At 40.9% G+C, this 23,153-nt stretch overlaps 3 protein-coding genes across 3 annotated transcripts; 2 read left to right on the top strand and 1 right to left on the bottom strand.

Moving 5' to 3' along the window:
- Positions 1 to 402: 402 nt before the first annotated feature.
- RB195_015773 (uncharacterized protein) lies at positions 403 to 7,756 on the top strand (the record flags this gene model as incomplete). The annotated part of the gene is made up of 12 exons (XM_064206644.1): positions 403 to 425; positions 479 to 542; positions 2,113 to 2,181; positions 2,245 to 2,322; positions 2,912 to 3,043; positions 4,451 to 4,601; positions 5,720 to 5,844; positions 5,939 to 6,055; positions 6,628 to 6,720; positions 7,137 to 7,298; positions 7,374 to 7,574; positions 7,634 to 7,756. 12 exons carry the CDS (start codon positions 403 to 405, stop codon positions 7,754 to 7,756), a joined length of 1,338 nt encoding a protein of 445 aa, XP_064062525.1.
- A 2,442-nt stretch (positions 7,757 to 10,198) lies between these two features.
- Positions 10,199 to 12,258, bottom strand: RB195_015774 (uncharacterized protein; the record flags this gene model as incomplete). The annotated part of the gene is made up of 6 exons (XM_064206645.1): positions 10,199 to 10,275; positions 10,340 to 10,427; positions 11,206 to 11,334; positions 11,393 to 11,485; positions 11,958 to 12,020; positions 12,109 to 12,258. 6 exons carry the CDS (start codon positions 12,256 to 12,258, stop codon positions 10,199 to 10,201), a joined length of 600 nt encoding a protein of 199 aa, XP_064062526.1.
- Positions 12,259 to 13,744: 1,486 nt separating this feature from the next.
- RB195_015775 (uncharacterized protein) lies at positions 13,745 to 21,611 on the top strand (the record flags this gene model as incomplete). Its single annotated transcript, XM_064206646.1, has 22 exons — positions 13,745 to 13,909; positions 14,014 to 14,103; positions 14,185 to 14,272; positions 14,794 to 14,882; positions 14,954 to 15,089; positions 15,196 to 15,325; positions 15,392 to 15,494; positions 15,564 to 15,683; positions 16,076 to 16,221; positions 16,286 to 16,420; positions 16,485 to 16,572; positions 17,207 to 17,308; positions 17,370 to 17,513; positions 18,365 to 18,445; positions 19,221 to 19,317; positions 19,383 to 19,505; positions 19,569 to 19,645; positions 19,802 to 19,969; positions 20,497 to 20,559; positions 20,618 to 20,740; positions 21,009 to 21,145; positions 21,476 to 21,611. 22 exons carry the CDS (start codon positions 13,745 to 13,747, stop codon positions 21,609 to 21,611), a joined length of 2,541 nt encoding a protein of 846 aa, XP_064062527.1.
- Between the last annotated feature and the right edge of the window lie 1,542 nt (positions 21,612 to 23,153).

A 23,153-nucleotide genomic window follows, 5' to 3' on the forward strand; every position in this document is an offset into this window, starting at 1 on the left:
GAACTCTCCCTATTAAGTAGCGAACAAAAACGAATGGTCGCTACGGATTGTGCACTGACGTTATCTGCACGAAAGCGGGACAGTGGATAAAAACAAATGCTATCACTGCGATACTAAATGGAGATGGATATATAAGTGGTTGCGCCTTCATTTATGGTCATTCTACTCACTTGAAACCAGTTCAGTCGGTTTACACAGATTCAGGTCTTCTCTGGACTCCATTCCTAGCCACGAAGTGTCCAGGAACCAATATAGCAGGCCCACAAGAAGGTAGGAACCTTAACAATACATTGTATTAGACACCGACGTATCTATGACAGCTTTTGTGGAAATCTGAATGTTTTTGTTTCAGGACAAACAAAAAAACCTTTAAAAAAAGAATAGTTGCTGTCAGCAGTATTTATGAGTAAAGTGAAAGCTACAAAGTGATTCCATCTACTTTTATAATGTTTATACTTTGTAACCGAGCAATTTTCAGGAGAAAATCAACAGTTCGGCGGAATTCCGGATCCACAGATCGGAGACACAAGAAAAGTGCATCTGTACGTTTACGAGAATTAAATTTTCGCTATTTGCGCTATGCTTCTGGATACATTCTTAAAAAACAGTTGGATAATTCTTGATGTTCAACACCTTTATCGTTTCCCAATCTCCCCCATATGTACTCTGCTTCTTTTTGGCAAAAAAATCTCCTGATTGCCGCTTCAGAAGTTTTTTAGGTTGCAATATTGTCAGTCGATCAAAACTACTAAATCTATACGCCTGAACGGAAAATTTGTAGAACCGAAGGCGTCAAGCGATTGCGTGCGGTCACCAATTAATGGTAATTATCGACCAAGCGCTATGACGCAGTGGAGTTCGATCAATAACCAACTGCTCCTGGTTTATCATAACTTCCATAAGCCCTGCGAGCAGGTTATCCTTTGATACTACCATGTTCCATCGTCATTGGTGATACCAGCTCCATTTTTGGCAGGTGTTGACTGTGGAATGGTGATCCATGTCATTCAGAAATCAATAAGTCGAAAATTAAGCAACCGCAGTCACGGTTGGTAGTAATCACCAACGAAGGTATGTCATGTACAGCCCGCGCCGACATGCAAGCAATTGACTGCGGAGAATTTGCTCAACTTCTTGTTCTTGGTCAGTTCTTCACGCGTCTCTGCTTTGCCCAGGTCACAACACCACGGAGAAAATTTCCGTGCACCTCCTATGACAGCCTTACCTGTACAAATCCTAGTTGGCTCAAAATGATATGAAAATTGTGGCCAGTATCGATTCGGCGATACTGGCCACAATTTGCTGTTCGTTTTCTTTTTTTTTTGTTTTTCTTCCTGATTTTTTCGTCTTTTATGTTTCTTTTTTCGTATTTTTGATATATACGTATATGTGTGCTGTACTTGCTTTTGTTATAGAGATCTATATAATATCCGTATTGTTCCTAAGTTATTGTATTGCTTTTGTTCATGTTTTGCTTTTGAAGTTCGCTTCAAAATTGCATTTATTTCTGTGTTAAAGTTCTTTTTTTGTTTCTTCGACTTTTCTCCCTTACAAACAAAAAGGAGTTAATTTGAAAATAAATACATCAACAAAAACAATACAATAACTTAAAAAACAACATAGGTACAATGTAGACCTCTGTAACAAAAAAGTCAAAATAAATAAGATAGAGGATGAAATTGAAATATGGATAGTTTTGCCTCTGCCTAGACGATCCATTTTTCGATTAGCCTTCCTTGAGGCTCCAAAGCAAATAAGCAAGCATAACAAAAATACGACAAAAGAGAACCGTTCGGAACAAGAATACCGCTCGAACGGTGTCTGCGAGCGGTGAAAAACCGCGTTGCTCTAGATCGACCGCTCGTACAACTACACAGTGCTTCATGTCGTTTTAACCCGACTATAGAGGCTGCGATTGAGGCGGGACCCACGCTTGCTGCAATCGGACCGCAGAGATGAGAAAGTTGCCTCGGAACCACCAGTTACACCGTTCCGCTTTGAAAGCAATTGGTTACGCAACTGCAGCAATGTTTTGACCTGACTAAACTCTTCAATACTTATCAGTTGGGGTGCTCTAGGCTAGTTACAAATACGGAGATCCTTTTATTTCAGTCAACATCAAGGACCAGGTTGCAAAAAAGCACTGAGGCTATAGATTCTGCAACAGATAAACTGTCCAAGGTTTTTATTACATAAGTTCTGCACATCGCCGCATCCAAAAAAAAAGTGATAAGCCAGTTTCAGCAAATTGACAAAGAGCTCACGAAGCATATATGGTTTCACGGTGTGATGCCGCGATCTGACTGTGAAGAAGTGTTGAAGGTGACCATCTGGTCGATCAACTAAAGTCGAGTCAAAATGACCTGAAACTCGGTCCACTTACGAGGACGGCTGCGGCCGAAATGGCGCAGTTCAGCTGCCTGCTGCGAGTGAGGTGGGACCCTTGCTAGCGTTAGCCATGGTCCTACTTCGACCCGAACCTCTCGTTTCACAACGCCTTCTCGGGCGCAGTCTCTTAAAGTCATCGCCTCAAGAGTCCGGCGTGGTATGGAGTTTCGTTGGGGCTCACCTATATCGGGGTCGTAGATTATGAATACAGGAGTGGTTCCGCCCATCTCTCTCTGCATCACTGTAGACAGCTTCGGAATGTGGTTTCTTACGACGTTCCCTAGTGCAACGCGCCGCCCTTGTGCTCCACCGCCGGCGAAAATCCCTTCGGATGCCCCGATAGGTAATTCATTTCATTCGACGAGTCGCAGGCGAGGCGCAAGGGTGGCGCGATAACGAAAATCCGTACCACGCTAGATTCGTGGGGTGATGCCTTTAAGGAACTGCGCCGAGATTTCAGATCGTTTCGATCCGACTATACTAAATACCCAAGTGACCAATTTGCTATAAATAACATGTTCAGAATGACGGCGAATTCTTGGTCAGAAGAACGACTGTTGCCAAAGTAACCACCTATTGTATTTCCGTTCGATGTGGTGGCGAAATGAAACACATTCCAGTTGCACACGAAAATGGAATGTGGATTTTGTTAGATGTGGGTCTGCGACTACTTCTACTAAATATATCCATTCTGTAGCAAGAGATTATGCAAAAACAACGAGAAGGATGTTTTTTTGGTTCCAATTGCCCATCTTTAGTGAAGAAGAACTAAGATGGCTAAACTTTTCGATTAGAAGTTGATGGAGTAGTGCGTATTGATCAGCAAATAAGATGGTTCCCACCATCATCAAACCGTACTAAATTATGACACGTTGACGTTGACTTAACCGTACTAAATTATGACATAGTACTCATAGAGTCCCAGCGCCACCTGAAATTGCCGTACCGAACAAGTATAAGTATTACGATCATCAAATATCGACTAGTCCACCGACTTATATTGTAATGCGACGAATGTGTTACTACACTAAGCTGTGTTTATACTTCGCCACGTGGCGACATCTTCGCCCCGACACTCACTCTTAGGTGCAACGCAATAGAACGTAGAGTCATTGGATGAACATGTATTACTCATACGTGCAGTAGATAAGAAAATTACGCACTCTTGACATTGTTTTCGAAGAAAGTAACGTAATCAAGAAAAGAGGAAAACTGGAGATCCCTCGTATTTGTTCAAAGGTTGCATACCACGAATCTGACGCAGTGAGGGATACCGATGGACAAGCTAGAGATGGTGTTGTAGATTTCGGGATCAAGGGTGGTTCCGCTCATCTCTCCTCAACCGTTGTAAAAAACACGGCGTGAAAGACTCCATTTCTCACGACAAGTTCGGTTGCAACGCGCCACCCTTGTACATGAGCCGCATCCAGCTGCGCAGCATTCGAAAGCCAATGAGTTCTCCTCGACTATCTTTTCGAATGAAAACAACGACTAGTGGTTGGTGAGGAGATCAGAACGTATGCGTACAATAGAAGACCGTTCTTACGTTCTTCGTAGGAACTAAAGCGGTTCCCACGCCTTTTTTTAGGATGATTAAGAAGAGGTGAGCGGAGCCACCCCGGATCCCAATCTACAGCCCTTTCTCTAGCATTTCGCGCGGATTCCCTCACCACGTCAGATTTGTGGTATGCTGCCTTTAATTCACTTTCTACAATTTTTCGTCTGTTGCGAGTACTTCGGAAGAAGCACGAACAGAGGACGACCATCGTCATATCGCTAAGGTAATCCTCGAGGTCGAGATGGGACCTTGGCTAGCTCCATTCGTCCCTACAGTGCGAGTGGAGCTAGTGGTGTAACCACGCAGCCGGAGTACTCATGTTGCGGGCCTACAGCAAGTAAGGAGTCATGGAGCGTAAACACAGTCTCAGTTGGACATCGAAAGGTGGTCGGGATAAAAATGAACTAATCTCGGATACTGTGCATTTCCAGAAACCATTCATTGTCCAAATGTACCAAATTTGTTAATGTAGGACAACAGTAGAAGATATAACTGGTAGTTTAGGACAAGAAACCCAGCTTAGTCGAGTTGATAGATCTATATGTAAGTCAAAAGAAGCCAATACCGCCTTCAAACTCCGTGTTGACCAAGCCTAGGCCACGACCAGAATATTTTTTTCTGCATAAGGATGTGACGCTGGGAAAAAAACTTGGACGTGAGTTCTTAGCAACTTCCACATACCAAAACTTTCTCTTCCTAGGAAAGTCTAGTTATTATTCAGTAAACAATGTTATAGGATGTGTTAATCTATATAGAACAAAGAAATTGCCGCAGTACCTTCCGAAACACTGCCCAAAGTGAACTCCCACGTTTATCGCATTTTCATACTAGCTATTGACTGAAGACAGAATGCAAGAAAGATTGGAGCAAGTTAAAGGAAGCATGAAAAAATTGACGTATTGTAAAAACCTGATGGGAAATTCAGAAACGGAGCTCGGGATGTAGAATACAAGGACGAGGATGGTTCCGCTCAATTTCCTCTAATCTTGCTAAAAAAAATGGTGTGGGGATGGCATTTGTGCCTACGAGTTACGTTAGAACGCACCCTTTGTAGACGCTCCAGTCTCCTGAGCAGCCTTGGTTTTACCTGAATAGCCTGCTGAAGAGATGTCATCTATCTTTGACCGTTTGCTGGTGGACGAGGCGCTTGGGTGGAGCGGTTTCGTACTTCTTAGAAACAAGCCCGGTTTTATTTTTCAGGGCGATTAGGGGAAAAGGAGCGAGGCCACGCTCATCTCGCAATCTACACCCTGAGCTCTATAATTTCCATTAAGTTTCCACACCACGTCAGCTTCGTGATACGAGCAGTCTATCAAGCAAAACCAGTGACTAGGCTGCTGAGGAAACCGGAGCGTGTACAAAGGTACGCGTTCTAATGTGCCTCGTAGGAAAGCCAGTTCCAGTAATTTACAAACTGAACTACTTTTTTCTGCACTTTTCCTACCACGTCAATTTCGTTATACACTGCCTTTAAGATCTCAAGAAGAAATACAGTGAATTTTCGATCCATGCGAGTCCTCCGCCAACTGCAGTTAACGCTGAGGGGTGACAACCTCTCAGCCGTTACGTGCACTTGGGAATACCCAATAACTATGAGGTTGAAGAGTGTCTCCTCACGCCACTAAGTGTTCGATTAGTGCAAATTTAAATGCAGGAAAAACAAAACAACTAACGAAAAGATAGAATTAGGACAGGAGATACCAGATTTTCTAGGAGAAAGAGAACAACGTGCAAAATAAAAAGAAGAAACTTCGAAATACATTAATCATTCAGGTGGTGCATTCGGTGAAGTCTTTGCCGGAAAACTGAAATTAAAAACGGGTCAGGAAGTTGATGTAGCAGTAAAAACGGCTCGTGCACAGCATCTCAAAAAAGCACAGCTCAACGCGTTTGTAAGGGTGAGGAATTTTTCCACGCAATTCGGCCGTAAGGAAAGAACAGAATCAGGTTTGTTCATAATGAACAGTTTGATAATGGAAGCAAATTTTTCAGGAGGCAAAGATAATGCGGCGATTGGATCATCCTAATATTGTTCGCTTCTATGGAGTAGCTGCACAAGAGGAACCTGTCATGATTCTGTTAGAACTTGCCGTTAACGGTTGCATGAAAGTGATTATTTACCTTCAGATAGTAGCGCAAATTTGACAGGACTTGATCCTGCACTCGTTGGGTGAAACGAGTGAAGGGTAGTGGGAAGGGGTTTCGCAACGTCTGCAGAACCATGAATCGAAAATGCTGAATTGAACGCAGTGATACACCTTAAAATGACTAATGAACAAACATCATTCCAATCTTTACTCTTTACCTGACTTCGCTGGGTGTGGAGCACTCAGCCTGCTCAGGAACTAAATACTTTGCTACTTGGTAAACTCATTATCGCCTGATCTGCTCAGGTAACCACCACAAGTAGCGACATTACGGTTACCGTTAGGTCAAATGTGGTGCTTGGTGCAGTGCGCAAGCGGGTGTGTTCGAGCAGCAAGGTGCAGTGTACCTGTGGGGTGGTGTAAGGGGGACTAGGTGGGACCACTGTTAGCTTCACTCAAGCCGCAGCAAGAGTCACCGTCGGTCTTAGTCACAACACTACGCCTCGAAGCTACGTATAACGACTAAACCTTTTCTGTCTTGACTGCAAGGATGTGCTCTCATACCAGGTGAAGTTTCTCCACCTATCTATTCAGGCTTACTTCCGTAAAACTGAAGTACCAGTGGAGCAGAAGCTAAAGTTCGCAACGGATGCATGCCGAGGAATGTGCTACTTATCGGGCGCAAAGGTCTTCTTGAAATTAAAGGCATCACTCCACGAATCTGAGGTGATTTTAGGTGGAGTATTCGTATACGGGATAATAGATTATGAAGAGGGGGAGGGGGGAGGTGATTCCGTCCATTTCCTCCTAATTGCCGTAAAAAACGGCCCGGAAGATACGGCTTCGGGCGTTCTGGCGCACTATTTTCCAGAAGGAGTTCGACTGGAGCGCGCCAGCCTTGTGCGGCGCCGAATCTTCCGGGGCGTTTTTTACGGCAATTAAGAAGAAATTTACGGAATCACCCTCCTCTCCATAATCTACTATCCATTATAAGAATACTCCACTTGAAATATGCACCACCTCAGATTCGTGGGGTGATGCCTTTAAGTTCCCTTTAGGAGGAAAAAAAAAGAAAAAAAAAACGTGTTTCAATTTGGTTCCAGGTCATTCACCGTGATCTCGCTGCCAGAAATTGTCTTCTTGGACCTAGCAATGAAGTAAAAATTGCGGACTTTGGTCTTTCGGTAATGGATAAGAGCGAATTGCGGTTAGACAAATTGGAAAAGGTACCGGTTAGATGGCTGTCTCCTGAAACCCTGACTGAGGTAGGTGTCGATAGGTTTGCGTAACTCCTATATCGAGGAAGAGTGTTTCGTGTACTGGCAAAAGTGCCTAGTCAGGGTGTCTTCACCACAAAAACTGATGTGTGGAGTTTCGGCGTATTGATGTGGGAGATCTATGCGAGCTGTAAATCCGATCCATTTCCTGGTCTTAACAACGCTCGTGCCAGAGAGCTTATCACCGGACAGACACCGCCAATGGGGCCACCTCCCAATTCGCCACCAATCGTGAAGCAAATAATGGATTTGTGTTTCGTCAAGGTGATGCTAACCTTTAAAATTTGCTATTATAGTCGTAAGTAGATGTTGAGATTTTCCAGGATCCTAATGCTCGTCCGGATTTCACAGCCATTCTTGTCTTACTTGCTCCATCTGAAGCTCCACCAGAGTCAGTAAGAATGAGCACAACAGCTTCTCCTGGACCTATTTCAGAAAAACGTTAAAGAATACATTGCACCTATCGGAAGGTTATTTCTAAGAGGTGTTCAACAAAGATGCATCAGACTTAACTACATCATATTTTACTTTGATTCATGCACCTTATATTCACTGATAGTACGTGATATCCAATCTTGTTCTACGAATAGGGGATTTTAGGGAAGTTTAAGATTTCTAATCTCTGCTCTTGTACTTACGCTTCTGAAATAAAGGCTTCGGTTAATGGCTGTTTGGCGAAGTACTAGGAGGTTTCCCTAATATCGTAAATAAACTAATTTGTAGGTCAGTGATGACAATAATTATTGACAGAACTGATGTCTTCTGAGTAACAGCAGCCGTCTTGCCGTTGAACTGCTAGGCTACACACAAGTGACCACGTTAGCTTCATCCTTCCATCGATTCGGGATAACTGAATCCCCGTGGAGGCGTCTTAGTCTCGAACTGTCCGTATTTTGTTCCGCAATTTCGTCGAGTGTTATTGGCGTACCAATCTGATCGTTCGGTTCAAGCCAGACTTCATTCTTCTGATGTTTTTTCGCTTGTTTTCACTTATCAACAAATATGAAAAGTACTGGCATCTTCTGTGGAATTGAACTTGGATTTTCCTGACACCTTTCGTTTTTTTTAAATAGGTTGAAATACTGATATTGGAAGACTAAACAGCTTTCTTCCTGCATGCGTCATTTCTACACTTAAACTTGGTTTCAGACCTATATTCTTTCAATAGCCCACAATTTGAAAACATTCGAAGTATGAGTTTTTGTTGTTTATTTAACCAACAAACAGCGCAGAAGGGCGGGTGTGATACAGGCAGTTAGAGGTCCATTGTAGCCACACGATCTTCCGAATGTTTTTTCGACGAATCGCAAGCGGAGCGGGACGTAACTGCTGCGCATTGCAAGAGAAGCCGTCGTAGAATACAACGTTCCGGTCGTCCGTTTACACTAATACAGGGAGAGATGAACGGAATCACTCTCTTCCCCACAATCTACGACCCCGTGTAGGGATTACCCACCTGAAACCCGTACCACCCCATGTTCGTAGAGTGATGCCTTTAATAAGCTGGTCTAAGACAATCCGCTCCACAAAATTGTACGTAAATGAGATTTCTCCATAGTTTGAAAGATCCCTGACAGATGACTTCTTGGATACCAATTACATATGATAGCGTGTTTCCACGAATCAGGCATGCTTTCGTCGATCCATCTTGAATGGAATCATGAATCCATTTTCTTCATCTCGCGAATCGCAGACGGAGCAAAATATCTCTGCATTTCTGCTCTAACTCCGTCGTGTCCACCAGATCTTCCATCTTCCACCTTTTGGATGCAAACCAGAACCTCCGACTCAGTCGGTGGTCCCTCGTTAACCGCATATGTCGCCCAATGAATGTGATCGAGTTTAAAAGATGACTGCGTTTGTTAGTTCAACAACGTCTTGACGTGTTCCCTCCCAGTTGGTAGAGTTGCTCCATAGACAGTGGTTTATTGGCAGTGTTGAGGACTGGAAAAGAAATTTGATGTTGGCGTGATACTGTTTCAGTAAAGCATTGGGCTTTTTGTGGGTTCTCTTCCTCTCACGCCTTCTCAAACTCCTTTGCTTTTGACGTCCATTCCTTGTCCGAGTGAGGAATGTTTTCGTCAGAAGGAAGCTGAAGTTTGAGAGTTCTCATCTTCCAATCGCGCTGCTCTTCAGGCGTCAAAGAGTTTACACTTACCATGTAAGCTGATGGTGTCGATGATTGCTTTCAAAAGTGGGTAGAAATGATGAGGTCCGTCTGTCAAACTTCCAAATAACCAAGTTTGATGTCCTTTCGATACATGAGTGTCCGTGGAAGTTTGCGCCGGACGGACAATTTTGCGCTTTATGTAGTAGCAGATCAGTCCTAAACCTGATGCTTTACGGGATTTCAAGAGGTTCTTATCAGTATCTGTTATATGACACGACGAAAAGATCTGTCCCGTCGAGGGACTGCTTCAAACAACGTGTAGTGCATGACGGCTGTTGCATCTCGACATCCCACTTCTTCTGTAAGCTGTTTCATGCGATGGTAGAGACTGTGTAAACGTGGTATTGTTCGAAAGGTCTTTTTGTGATTAATCGTCGCAGGCGCGGTTCACGTGTCTTCGAGCTTTGTGGGGGAAGGATTAAGTGAACCGGATTACTGGGTACCAACTTCACCTCAATACCCATCAAAAATTATGAGCTCATAGCATCTAAATGTTTCGTGGTTTCCCGAGTAAAAAAGTGTTTCCATCACTGTATTGTACTACTTTACTATTAACTTATTGTTATTATCATACTTTAGATTTTCTCATTCAGTTTGTCTAGTTTATCTTGCCACTATCTTATTTCACCTGACCTGTAAAAGCAATATTCGAAACTTTAGTCACAAAACAAATTTTTACTCTGTTAATTTCTATTTCAAACACAGTAAAACGATCGAGTTACATCCACTGCAATTCGTATGCGGGATCATCGGCACGCTTGAGAGGAGGAGGTTTCCCTACTGGAATATCCTTATCTGAAAGAGGCAAATTAGTGGTTCTACAGTACACGTATAATTCGTATAAGCAAGAGAAAACTACATTTGAGTTCTTTGGATCCGTCTAAATTTGTTGTTTTTGACAGCACATTCATCATATTTTTCCCCACAACTTCTTCCATGCGGCAGTACTGTAATCATGTCGAGTATACGACATTTCCCCTATGTGAGATTTCATGATTAAGTAAATTTGTCCTCATGTTCGGTTCAGGACATCATTTTGTATAGTTATCTTTTTTTGTACACAATTCAATATAATTTATCCGTTTTGGACAAATTCTCTCTGCACTGTAAAGCCCTATATTTCCAGCCCCATCTCATAAAGATGACCGCCCACGACGGTCATGTCCTGTTATTGCGGGTCCTAGTGAGTTTATCATTGTTTGCCTGCTAATAAACTCTTGTACCACGGAACCTTTGGTACACTAGGTCATAAGCCCGATGACAATATCTTTAGTGCAAAAAAGGGAAACTAATATTTCCTTCGCAGCATTACAAACTTCTTAATTGCGAAGGAACCAAAATATTCTTCAGTGGAATTCAAATAGTCATGTACATATATGTATATATATAATATAATATAATATAATTCATCTCGCTACTACTAATTAAAGATGGTTTGTAAACTACACTAACGCAGAGTCGAGTCAAAACGAGCTGAAGTTTGGTGCAGTTGCGGAAATGGTTGTGAAGCGGCGCCATCAACAGAACAAGGACGGACTATCGTTAGCTTCACTCGGATTGCGGAGAAATGACTGAATCGAACTACCGAGGGTCCCAATTCAATCACAAACCCTGGTTCCACCGCGCTGTCTATGCAAATTCTGGACGCTTCAGGTCACATCAACTTCTTCTCAGAAGTTGATCAAGTCACGTTCATCCTAGTGAAAATGATTAGTACCGAGATACCTCGTCTATTGCAGCTTTCATCGGGTTACGTTTAAACCGTTGAAAGAAAATGTCCCACTTGCCGCCGAACTCATATTTCGTTTCTATGAGTTTCTCATCTCGTAGGAAACGGACCATTTCTTGAGTTGTCTAGAAGGAAGCAGTACAGATCCGGCAATCAGGCACTATCGACAAATGTATGGTGTACCTTAATCGTAAAATCTTCGTCTACACGTTCGTTTATCGCTGTAGCCCCACCGACCGTGGTTGCTCCTCCAACTACGGTTGTTTGATACTGTTCCTAAAGAGGAAACTGGAGGTTGGATCTTCTGCATAACTAGTCGTGGATCGGCAAGTGATACTTTTTCGGGTCTCTTCTTTCTTTACCTTTCTCTTATTTCTTTACGTTTCGTCGAAATGTTGTAACAACATACATTACTCGATCGTTTTGGCTGCGAACTGCACGAATTACGTATATACCGCAGATGACTTCTTGGGCGAATTACTGCACCTACCAGTCAGTTGTACCTAGCTTTGGGAACCGGTTGCCCTCAGGTTAATGTGCTTTGTGGTCGTCGGGTTCGTTTAACCAACTAGGACTGTCCCATCAATCTGCATGAAGACTTCATGTGAACCATGGACAATAACCAGCGCTACCACGTTTTCAGAGAGTGACGACCAACGACTCAAGAAATACCACGAACAATGCTGCATGTCTCTCGGTAGCACGTCGATAAAAACCTTTGAATCGAAATCTGAGCACAAATCCTCACCAGTGCTTGGAAGTAGTTTTTTCGGCGAGCCTCACCTTTCTTGGCACCTCGGTCGGCTCTGGCCTAAAATCGGACTTGGATTTATCCATTTTCGTGCGCATAGCTCAAGGAAACTACGAGAAGTGCTCCGGGTGCTTAGATATCAGCTCACCGCATAGAGTGCAACCTCTCTGTCAAGAGGTCTTTCTCGGTTCGCGCGTCTGTTCGCTCTTTCTCTGGACCTGGATCTTTCCCTAGATTTATCTTTCTTAGCATCTTCTTTGGACTTTCTCAAGCTCTCTTGTGCTTTTGTTAGCTTCATCCCTGAAAAATGTTTGAAGCTTTTTCCCTACAAAACTACCAAGAGTGAAACCGACCTTTTCAAAAGAGAACACAAGTTGTAATGAATCCATGAGAAAGTTTTTAGATTCCTGATAGGAACACACTAACAATCTTTGTAAATGGATGGTCCTATCTTGTTTTCTCAGGGTAAATTAGGTTCAATGATGTTTGACAGAAACAAGGTCCACACTTTGGAGCTCTATTTCCTCTGGTTTTATTTTCTAGCGTTAAACATGAACGTAAATTTGCCATTTCTAAGCCCAATCTAGCCCTCATAAAAGGATCTCCCTCTTCTATTCTGCAAGGCAGCACACCACGAATCTGACGTATGTAGTGGGGGAAAGCGCTGGACAAGCTAGAGATGAGGTTGTAGATTTCAGGATCGGGAGTGGTTCTGCTAATCTCTCCCTAATTGTAGTAAAAAAAAGGCGTGAGAGACTTCGTTTTTCACGACGATTTCAGTTGCAACGCTCCATCTTTGTACACGCGCCGCACCCAGCTGCGCAGCGGTCCAAAGCTAATGAGTTCTCCTCGACTGCCTATTCAAATGAAAACAATGAATAAGTTGGCGAGGCGACCAGAACGTATTCAGACAATAGAAGAGCGTTCTAACGTTCTTCGTAGGAACTAAAGCGGTTCCCACGGCGTTTTTTTAGGATGATCAGGGAGGGGTGAGAGGAACTACCTCGAACAACGCAATCTACAACCTTATCTCTGGCTTTTCCCACCGATTCCCTCACCACGTCAGATTCGTGGTATGCTGCCTTTAAAAATGTATGAGAAAAAAAGCGTCTTGCTTGATCTCGCCATAGTTTTTTGTCCTGCGCATCTTCCGAGCGACGCGATAAATTCTGTCTAGTTCTCTGCGCTCACCGCTTATTCACTGATGCCTTCAGGCGTGATTCATCGTGCGCTTCGTGAGCGCAGATTGCCGAACGTTGTGCAATACTTTCAACTTCTATCGCACATGACAAATTCCCTTTGTGTTCAGATGTATAAAATGCATATGGTCTTCATTATGTTTCCCCCAAGATTGACCTCTGAATTCTAACTTTCTTGTTCTTCTTACTTTCACCGTTGTTTCTTGGGTTCTTCTTCTTGTTTCTTTCTTCTTTTTCTTTTTCTTTCTTTTTTTTTCCTTCTTCGTTTTTTTTTCTTTCTTCTTCTTTCTTCTTCTTTTATCGTTCATTACTTGCTCCACATATTTCATCCTACATACAAAAAATAGGGATTATTTTCAAAATTAACAACTATACTCTGCTTTATTTCTCCCCTAAATGTACTTTTACTATAAGTATAATCTCCCACATATGCTATTAATGCAAATGCAATGGTATTTTTACACCTTTATTTCAAAAACTTCTTGTTTCTGGCTGTTTCCCTTTCCTAAATAGTAGTCTATCTGTCAAACTGTCAGTGTCCAAAATCGCTATAAAAATTGCGAGTTACCAGGTTATCATTCCATCATGTCGTTGTGTGAGGACGAGGCGTATCACCACGACTACGAAAAACTCGTCACCAAGGGATCCTACCAACGTTCCAGAAGGACGCTGCATCAGCAGAAGAGACGGTCTGCCGACAACGCAATTCTCACGAAGACGTTGCTCGACCCGGCTGGAGTGTTAAGCAAAGTACTATAGCTATCTTCGTTCGAAATTCCTTGTTCTATGTTTTGAATTTTGATATGATGGTATAACGATGTATTTACTCGATTTAAAATCATTTTTTTCTTTAGAAACAGAAAAATCGTTTACTCTCTGCACGTGACAATGATTTCCAATTCGATGTCCCGTATTCGCTTAACAAACACTGCAGATGGGAAACCGTGAGCAGATCTACCAGCAAAATACATTTCTAGCAAACATTTCTAGCAAAACATGTTCACAGATGCTTAACTGCTGTTTAGGTAAATCCTAAGTCATTGCTTCTGGACAGCACCGAATATGACCACGATGTTTTGGTGGCAGAGGGTGTCGCTAATACTTGTTCTTCTGGTAAGTTTATGTTTTATTATCACCACTGCTTCCAAAATACTCGTATTTAATTCTGTTCTATAAGTTGCATCTCTTCGTACTTTCTTTCTTCGATTATTACTGATGAGGATGAAACAAGAGATATAAAATATGTGATCTACTAGAAAAAGCCCTCCCTTTTGCTTTTCTCGATCCAGTGAGAACAAATTACCAAGGTTAAGTCGAAAGTATGTATAGTATGTTTGTGCAGTGAGGTTCCAAATCTCAGGGCTTTCCAATAATACCATCTTTGTTTTATGTTTTCATTTTTTTTGCATGACTTTCTTTCGAATGAATTCATACGTCTTTACTTTTCTGCGATTCATTCATTTCTTATTAACCTTCAGCAGAAGAATTATGCACTTTTAAAAAAGTTTTGTATTCAATCGTTAATCTTTGTCGTTTTCTTCACACTTCAAAAACATTCATGAAGATGAATTTGTTCAGTTACCAGATGTTCAGTTTCCAAGAAATTCTCTATATTTTTGAGGTTTTTTTTTAAGATCCTGAACTTACTTATCGAGTACAAAAAGTGCATTTGTTTGGCGATGATGCGCTAACTACTCTCTTTACATCTGGGAAGCCGAAAGAGGTACATCTTCGTTGCGTAACTTCGAAATCAGTTGATGCACTCGTGGCTCTAGTATAAATGCACATGTTCAGCTCGCTTTCTTCAATGAAGCGCTTAGAGAACGGAAGGACACACCAAAAGACGAACTTGACACGGCCAGAATCCAATTCAACATCATAAAGAAGAATTCTTCCTCTCTACATTCATGCTCAAAGTCGTTAAGGAGAAGTAAGTGTTATTCCATTCGTTCCTCCTATCCTGGTCTTCCACATGTCATAAGTTTTATGAATTTGAAGCTGCATTTTGTCACAGCAGTATTTCAAGCAAATTTTAGAGAAAAGAAAAACCTTCCCGGTCAGAAAGTTTGTGAACGATACGGAGGTATACGAGGGAGGTTCGGACGAGTCATTCTCCGATAGTGATTCAGCAATGGAAGATGAAGCTGGACAGTATAGGTCGCCAGGGTAAATTTGTTTGGGTGATTGGATATTAGTTGAACAAATAAGAAAGTCAACGCTCTGCATTTTCAGTACTTTAGCTCTAATCGATTTCATTTCTGAAAGCTCTTCATCTACTTCTAACCACGTTTCCTCTACTTCTAAGGAAAGCGCTGAACCGTTTCGGCCGTCGAAGGTAGTTATCAAACTATAGGGCTACAATTTCAGCAATTTCTTGCTACTCAGTGGAATCGAGTAATTATAGGTTCGCTCAAAATGTCTAACGCCTCTCGCAGACATTTCTCAAGTTACTCATATGCACTGCATCTTTGAAGTGTTCGATATCCCACGGCGGAAGTTGAAACCATTCGATCTACAGGAAAAGGTTTAGCTATTATCATGGTTTTATAGCATAAACCATTCTTTTGGGGTAATTTTGAATGTCTTTTGAATGCTACTTGATCGGATTATATGCGACCATCACTTTCTTAGAAAGATTAAAAAGATATACACCACAGACTGAATTAACTTATCCAAACGTTAAGAACCGTCTTTTTGCTGTCTTCTCAGGAGATGGGAATCTCTTGTTAGGAAATTGGATGTCAGAAAACGTGGGCTAGAAGCCCGAATTGATATTTTCATAGTAGGAGTGGAGAGCTGATCTAATAATTCAGAATATCGAGTTTTATTCTATAGTACAAACAAAACACTCATTGACGAGGGGAAGTCACTTTTTGTTTATTATTAGCTTTGAACACAACGCCATCTTGTCACTAGGTGTCTTCTTTGGTCCCGATGCTACACTACGGTTTTTGTGTCGTACGCTGGTTCGACTCGACAAGAGTATCCGTTTCCAATCAACCGCTTGCAGATACTGTTTTCTTTATATTCTTCGAATTAAGGGACAACCTTCAGACACTTAGGTACGTGTATTCATTATTGTTATTTTCTAGGTTGTAAACCTTCACTTATAAGGATATGCTTTAGGTGCCGCATTAATACGAATACGCAATATTCTGGTATTGCCGACAAGAAAGCACTCACTTATCTAATCACAAGAGCAAAAGATTTCGATGCTTTACTTCACGGATTATTGGATTTCATAAGCAAATCGAAGAGGCAGTAAGTGATGTAGCTTGATGCTCCTTCCCTTGCCCTAAAGCAGTATAATTCCTTACTTTCGCAGGAGTTCTGACTTTGGAAATGATAATCGCATTAAAAATTCGCCTGAAAATTTCATACAACGAGTGAACAGCCGCATGATGGCAACTAGAGTAAGTTCTAATCGATACCTTCAAGGAGAAACCTGAAAATAGCTATGACATTGTCTGACTTTAAGCTTAGTTTTTTTTTTGTGCTCAATACTTGAATAACTCAAAATTCATGGATGTACGCAGAGTGAGAGGCAAACGGTTATTTAGGAAATTGTAGAACGGTTGGGAAAGTAGCTGGAAAATCCATAGAACCCGATATCGACTCTTATCGTAGTGCAAAAAGTGGCTGGTATAATTACCAGAAAAGTGATTTCGGAACTTATTTTAACAGCGTTTGATTTCTATTTGAAGCCTCTCTGGTTATTGCAATCCTTTTCGGATGATCTTCTCCGGTTTCCCCGGGGTTAACTATGCTGACTTGTTTAATCGCCGCATTTCGCATCGGTACGCGCTGGGTTCGACAGGAGCACAGTATTAGAGAGTGAGTACCGATTAGAGAAGCCATATCGACAGCTCAAAAATTTCGCACCTTAAACGCTGCTCCTGGGGTGAGAAAACGTATGTACCTCTGCACAGAACCTTCTGGACATAGCCGTTTAACAAATAATTAAGAAACCATTCCTTCAAACTTAATTAAAAACTAGTTCAATTAAACCACTGACGCTTTAAGTAAGTCTATCTGTCACTTTTTCAGGCGCAACGTTATGAGGAACACGACCAGTACGTCTTCGTGAAGGAACACGGTTACTATGAAGCAACAGACTCCTATTTTAACAACGATACTTCAAGAGAAAAGGTTAGTGTAGAGGAATTCATCGCAGTAATTCCTCAACTAATACAACTCATCTTTTTTCAAGAGCGAAAGTTGTCTGTGTCGCATTTGTCGATCATCGTTGAAGACAGATCTCTTTCCATCTGTAGATGGTGTAATGTGCAAAGATTGCATTACTTCTGAAGTGCTCCATCAGCTTCGCCTGAAACAATTTCCTATTCGAATTCCTGTAAGAACATTTCCTTCTTCATATTTTAAAGATGGTGATTATCAGCATAAGCATGATCAGCAACGTTTGCTGCGCATGTATATTTTATAGTCGAAAATTCACAAATTTGTTCTTTATAATGTTTCATTTGTTTGCCACTAGAGCGGTATAATCTATTTCATCTAAGACTTGGTTTCTGGGATGGTTTTCTATCTTTTATGGGTAATATATAATGGGACTGTCATTTTATGGAATTCGACTCGATGACTCAAAACGAGGGTAGAATAGGGTCTTACAGTCCGGAAACTTCTCAAATAATGTGAAGGATAATCTCTGGGGCCGAGTCAGCAATCAAAGTTTGTCTTGCTCACTTATGAAACGATGAGGTAATGTCAGAAAACGACACAATGAACTTCAGGTTACTCTAGATCACACTAAAAAATTCTTTGAATCTTCTTTTGCTTATCTTATTTCTAATATAAAGGAACAAAGAATTCTAAGTTTTAGTATGCTTCTACGAGAATAGTTATAGTTGGGTCAAAACGACCTGAAACAGTGTAAGAGTCTGCGCTCGAAGCGGCGCAGGTTGGGATCGAGGTAGGACCACCGCTAGCTTCACTCAGACAGCAGCCATGAGTGGTTTTAGCGGGAATCCCCTCAATGACAGTCATCATGTGTACGACGCCGCTTCGGACGCAGCCGCTTATGCAAAGAGCTTCGAGGCTTTTTGAACCGACTATACATGTAGTCGACACCTCATGTGTGCAACCGGGTAAGTGCGATGTGTACGATAGAAGTAACGACGCACGTTGAATTACATCCACTGCGGTCCACAGTAATGGTTTAACTACGTGCAAATGCTCATCGTTTAGTTAGTCACAGTTCCGGAATGCTCGCCCATGGATCTTCTCTATGCTATTCTCCCTGTGCCTGTGATGTCGACTTTAATTAAGGTAAAGTCTGCTTCTTGCACTGTTACATAGATTAGGACTAGCAGTATTATCAAGAATCAAATTCAATAAATTTAATCATGCCTTCTATAACGCGTGGAGCATGGCATGTTTTACATTGTGGGTCGTGGAAAAACTACTGGTTGTTACAGTGGCACAATGGAATAATTGAATAAAATGTGTTTTTGCTTCATTCCATTGTTGCTAAGTCTCGTATAAATTCCTTTTTTAATTTCCTAGCGCTCAGTGCACATTTTTTTTTCTCATGTTCTGAGTAATCTAAATCCTGTCGAACATCCTCATTCTCCATTTCCATGATTTATTCCGTGAGGTGGTGACTTCTACTTTTGTTTCGAATTATTACCTAATATTAATAATGGAGGATGTATCTTTGTTCGCGGAAATTGAGTTGAAGGACACGAAATGTCTCATACGATTAGAGTTGATAAACAGAGTGAATCACACAAATTTTGCACGGGCACTTGAACCTTCATCAAAATAATTTTTTTATAGTTCTAATAACATTTTTACTATGGTCACGACAGACCAAAATATTACACGTGTCACTTATCTAAATACATCAAAGAAATTTTTGGACTTTTTATTTTCCTCCATTTTCCAGTCGGTGAAGTTTTATGGTTTTTTTTTTCGAGATTGTAGATCTATCTTAGTCTTTCCGCCAGTTTAGTTGCTCCAAAAGAAAAGTTTTCCAGTAGATGTCACTGCTCAATGTTACTTGTTGTCAACCTTCGCTTATCTCGCACTTCATGTTTTTCAGATGTCCTTTTCTCATTTTTATACAATTCAAAATCCTGCTGCTATGTTCACATGTTGCCCTCAATGCTCAATGTCACTTGTTGTCAACATTCCTAACAGTAAGATTGATTCATTTCTCATCTCCAACTTTTTCTTCCACTTTTACACCAACTCAACTCTTTAGAATATGACTGTTGCGTCTGTCCATACTGCAAATGCTACTGGTGTTATCGTTGTTGTTGGGAGCCACACTGGCCAATGAGCTGTCAAGAATTTAAAGAGTGGAGTAGGAATTGGGACGAACAGTGTACGTCGCTTTTAAATAAATGACAATGTTATTACGGGTTCTCTCCATTTCTTTCCTTTCTAGATCCTATTGAGAGACTTCATCTGGATGAAAGCGAGAAAGTCATTCGTATCACATGTGGATGTTCACAAACATTTTATGTAGGTTATTAACAATTTCTATTTTACTTCTTTCTAAACTAAGAATCTTATGTCTGAAAACTTGCTTAACTTCAAGCGACATTTGTATTCTGGACTAGTTCTTCATCTTCTTCTCACATAGAATTCCAATTTTGAGGTGTTGCACGATTCTTCCAGGCTTCCGAGGACAACGCACATGGTACCTATTGCCCAAATAAGAAGTGTCCCAACAAGTTTCGTTTCGATAAGGCCGGCTTATTGAGAACTCGTTATGATCTGTGGTGTTGGCATACTGCAAGGGAAAGACAGTTGCTTGCTGGTGAAGATGGAAAAGTGCCGAAACGGGTACGTTAGTATTATCGTAGGTTAGACTAAAACCTGTCACTGACATTATTTAGAAATTTATTTGCCATTTTCTGCAACCGGAATTACTGTTTTATAAGTGCACTTTTCAAAAGACTTGTAAAACTTTTTTTTTAATCTGCCGGCTCCGTAAAATTACACAATAGAGGAGCGTCCTGTCATTTCCTCCTCCTCGGCTTCGTTTTCATTAACTGAAAGGAGTTGGAAATTTTTTTTGAATTTCTTGAAAATGCTTGTGGAATAATAGTTAGAAGGTAGCAAGTGGTTGCATTTTAGTCCTTTTTAATAAATTTTTCTCATTACTTACTTCCGTCTTCAGTTCTGCTTACTATTTTTTTTTTTTGGAGGAGGGGGAGAGGATGGAGAGGGAGGGCGGAAAGGGAGTGGGCAGGATCATGACCGATTTCCGGTTCTTCTCCTCTGAGAAATTTCTACAACCTCTATTGATGATTTTACTTGTAGCCTGCCACTGTAATAATTGAAATTAATTGTAATTCTTCTTGTTCTAGGGAACGCCAACAGAACCACAGGTCCTGTTACCGAAGAGAATAATAAAGAAGGAAATTGCTGCTGTATGTAACCTTTTGGTTTCTAAATCACCTTTACCCACTTTGAAATTTTTCGTTTGAGATATGTGCTGATGCAAGGGATGTCCGTTTCCATCAAGAGAAGAGAGTAAAGTTTAAAGATGTTATCTTGAAGACTACTCATTGCAAATCGGAACAGAACAAATTTATTGATATCCGAACAACAGTGAGTTCTCAACAGTGCTGTAATTTAAGAATGTCTGTCCCTTTTTTAAAGTAGTTTTGCTTATTCAAACTGTCAAAAGAAGGTTGAGGTGAAAATAATATTAAGAAGGGGCTTTGGGTTAAAACGAGAATAGCTTTGCGTTTCTGAGAAATTTTATTCCACTCTCTTAAACACCTTTCCTTTAGACCATTCTAAACATAATTTCCTTTCAATTGTGACAAATGTTCAATTGTTCATTCAATATTCAATTGTTCATGTCGTACTTCAGATACTTTTGCTCGTTGAGCATTGCACAGCCTGGCTGTATATCCATCGAAAATTATCCGCAGCCCGAGATTTGAAAACGCTCCCGTCCAAGCTATTCCAACAACTTATGAGTGTGGAAAGAAAGATCGAAGATGGAAAGTAAGCAATTTACCTCTCACTTAGTTGATGTTTCGAGAGAACAATGTTTTTCTTCCATGGATCTTTTTTCCGTTATTCATCAAGTTTATATTTGGCCTTTTCTCTCATTTTCGAGCATGATGTAGTTCAAATTCAAAAAATGTATGCCATAGGCTTATTAGTTTAACTGTCGCATCTGTGCCGATATGTCCTGGTTCGTAGAATAATGTTCACTCTTGCGATTTGTGCTATATTTCTATGTTGGAGACTTTATTTATAAACACTATATAAAAAATTATAGGTATTGAGAAGAATTCTCGAAAATGCTGGAAAAACAACCGACTGTTTTAGGCTGGACATTCTCACTGACATGAACCTTCTGGAAAGCGAGACACTGAAATTGATTTCCGCGTTCGTGAAGCTTTTGCAACTGAAGGTGGAAGCGACGAAGGCTGCACTGGCTGCGAGTGGTTATGAGACAATTTAGCAAACATCTTTTTTTTCCAATTTTATAATCATTGCCAATTCTTGTAGATTTTTTGTACATATTCCGAAAAGATTTTACTTCGTAATATTTTGTCCGAGTGTATTTCAACTAGTCTTTGAAATTTCTAAAGGTACTGGTCTTCATATGATAAACTTGAAGTAGAGGGTGAATTAGCGTCCACATTTTCGCCTTTATCATTGTAACCAAAGTATTCTGGGATAACCCCTTTCTTTGTAAATAGTTTTGCAAAATTTTCACTTTATCATACATGTAGAGGTGTTTTTTTTTTGTCCAAAAACGGAGCTGTGATTAGCTGTGATAAATCCCTTCATTAGTTTATTGATTAATGACAGCTCGTGAATGAACCAGCAGCTATTGAGGTGGCCATTAATAAGTAACTGGTAATATAAGTATATATTACCAGTTATATAATATAAGTAACTGGTATTATTGATTTTTGTGTTTGTAATTATTGTCTGTAGGAGTACGATGCATTGGAAGGAAACTGCACAATAAATATATCGAAACAAAACTGATTGCCTTGCAGGAAGGTATACATATTTGCAGTTCTTGAGGAATCAGACAGTTTTGTTTGAATGATTCCTTTTCCTCCTGAATAGAATTGTATTATAAATAATGCGTAGTAAATCTACAGGGAGAACAATTGTGGTGGATAAAATACCAAATAGGTTCCATTAATCGGATACCACCACCTTGGAATCAAGCAACTGTTTTTGAGAAATATTTCGACTATCCCCTTAGAAGAGGAGGGTTATCACTTCTTTCATCGAATCATCTTCAGTACGGAAATCTGGTAAGGATAAAATATTCTCTCCAGACATTTCACAAAAACAGTCTGTTTTTAGATAGTCATACTGAACTCGGGCAATTTTCTTGTATAGATTTTATCCTAATGAAAAGGAGCAGGAGAAACCTAAAGAGTACTCTCTAAAGTGGTGGATGAAAATGGTATACTGCTACAAAACGTTTGCAACTACCGGTTACCCCACTTCTGTAATTACCTATCACCAGCTACAAGAAGAAAATGTACCATTCGAACAAAAGCACATATATTGTATGGAAAAGTTTAAAGCTTCCGGCGTTGGTCATTCATCATGGGGTGGGCAAATGCGTTCGAGTTCGGGTCGGAATTACAGAGTCTGGTGGATGTGTCTGCGACCTATACAGTGATTTTCAGGGGTCAATTAATATTAGGTGAAGTGAAAAGTTGTGGGCGTTTTTGCAAGACGTGTTTTCTAAGCCATGTCTGACGATGTAAACATTATATCGGATCAATACTATACGGCGATTTCAAGGTAATATAACGAGAACAAAAACCCTAGAAAGGTCATACTCCAATCGGGGTGAGCCGTCCCGAACGATCGCCTACCTCGGATTAATGGTCAAGAAGGCTTTCCCGTGTGTTCGATGGGATTGGTTGGGAATCGTCCATTATGAGCACCTCCTATTGAGCGAAACACACTATCTCTACTGTCAAGAACTGATCAGATTGAAGCAGCCAGAGGCGGACAGAATTGGCCA

Source organism: Necator americanus, chromosome V, assembly GCF_031761385.1.
Source record: "Necator americanus strain Aroian chromosome V, whole genome shotgun sequence".
Classification (NCBI taxonomy): Eukaryota; Metazoa; Nematoda; class Chromadorea; order Rhabditida; family Ancylostomatidae; genus Necator; species Necator americanus.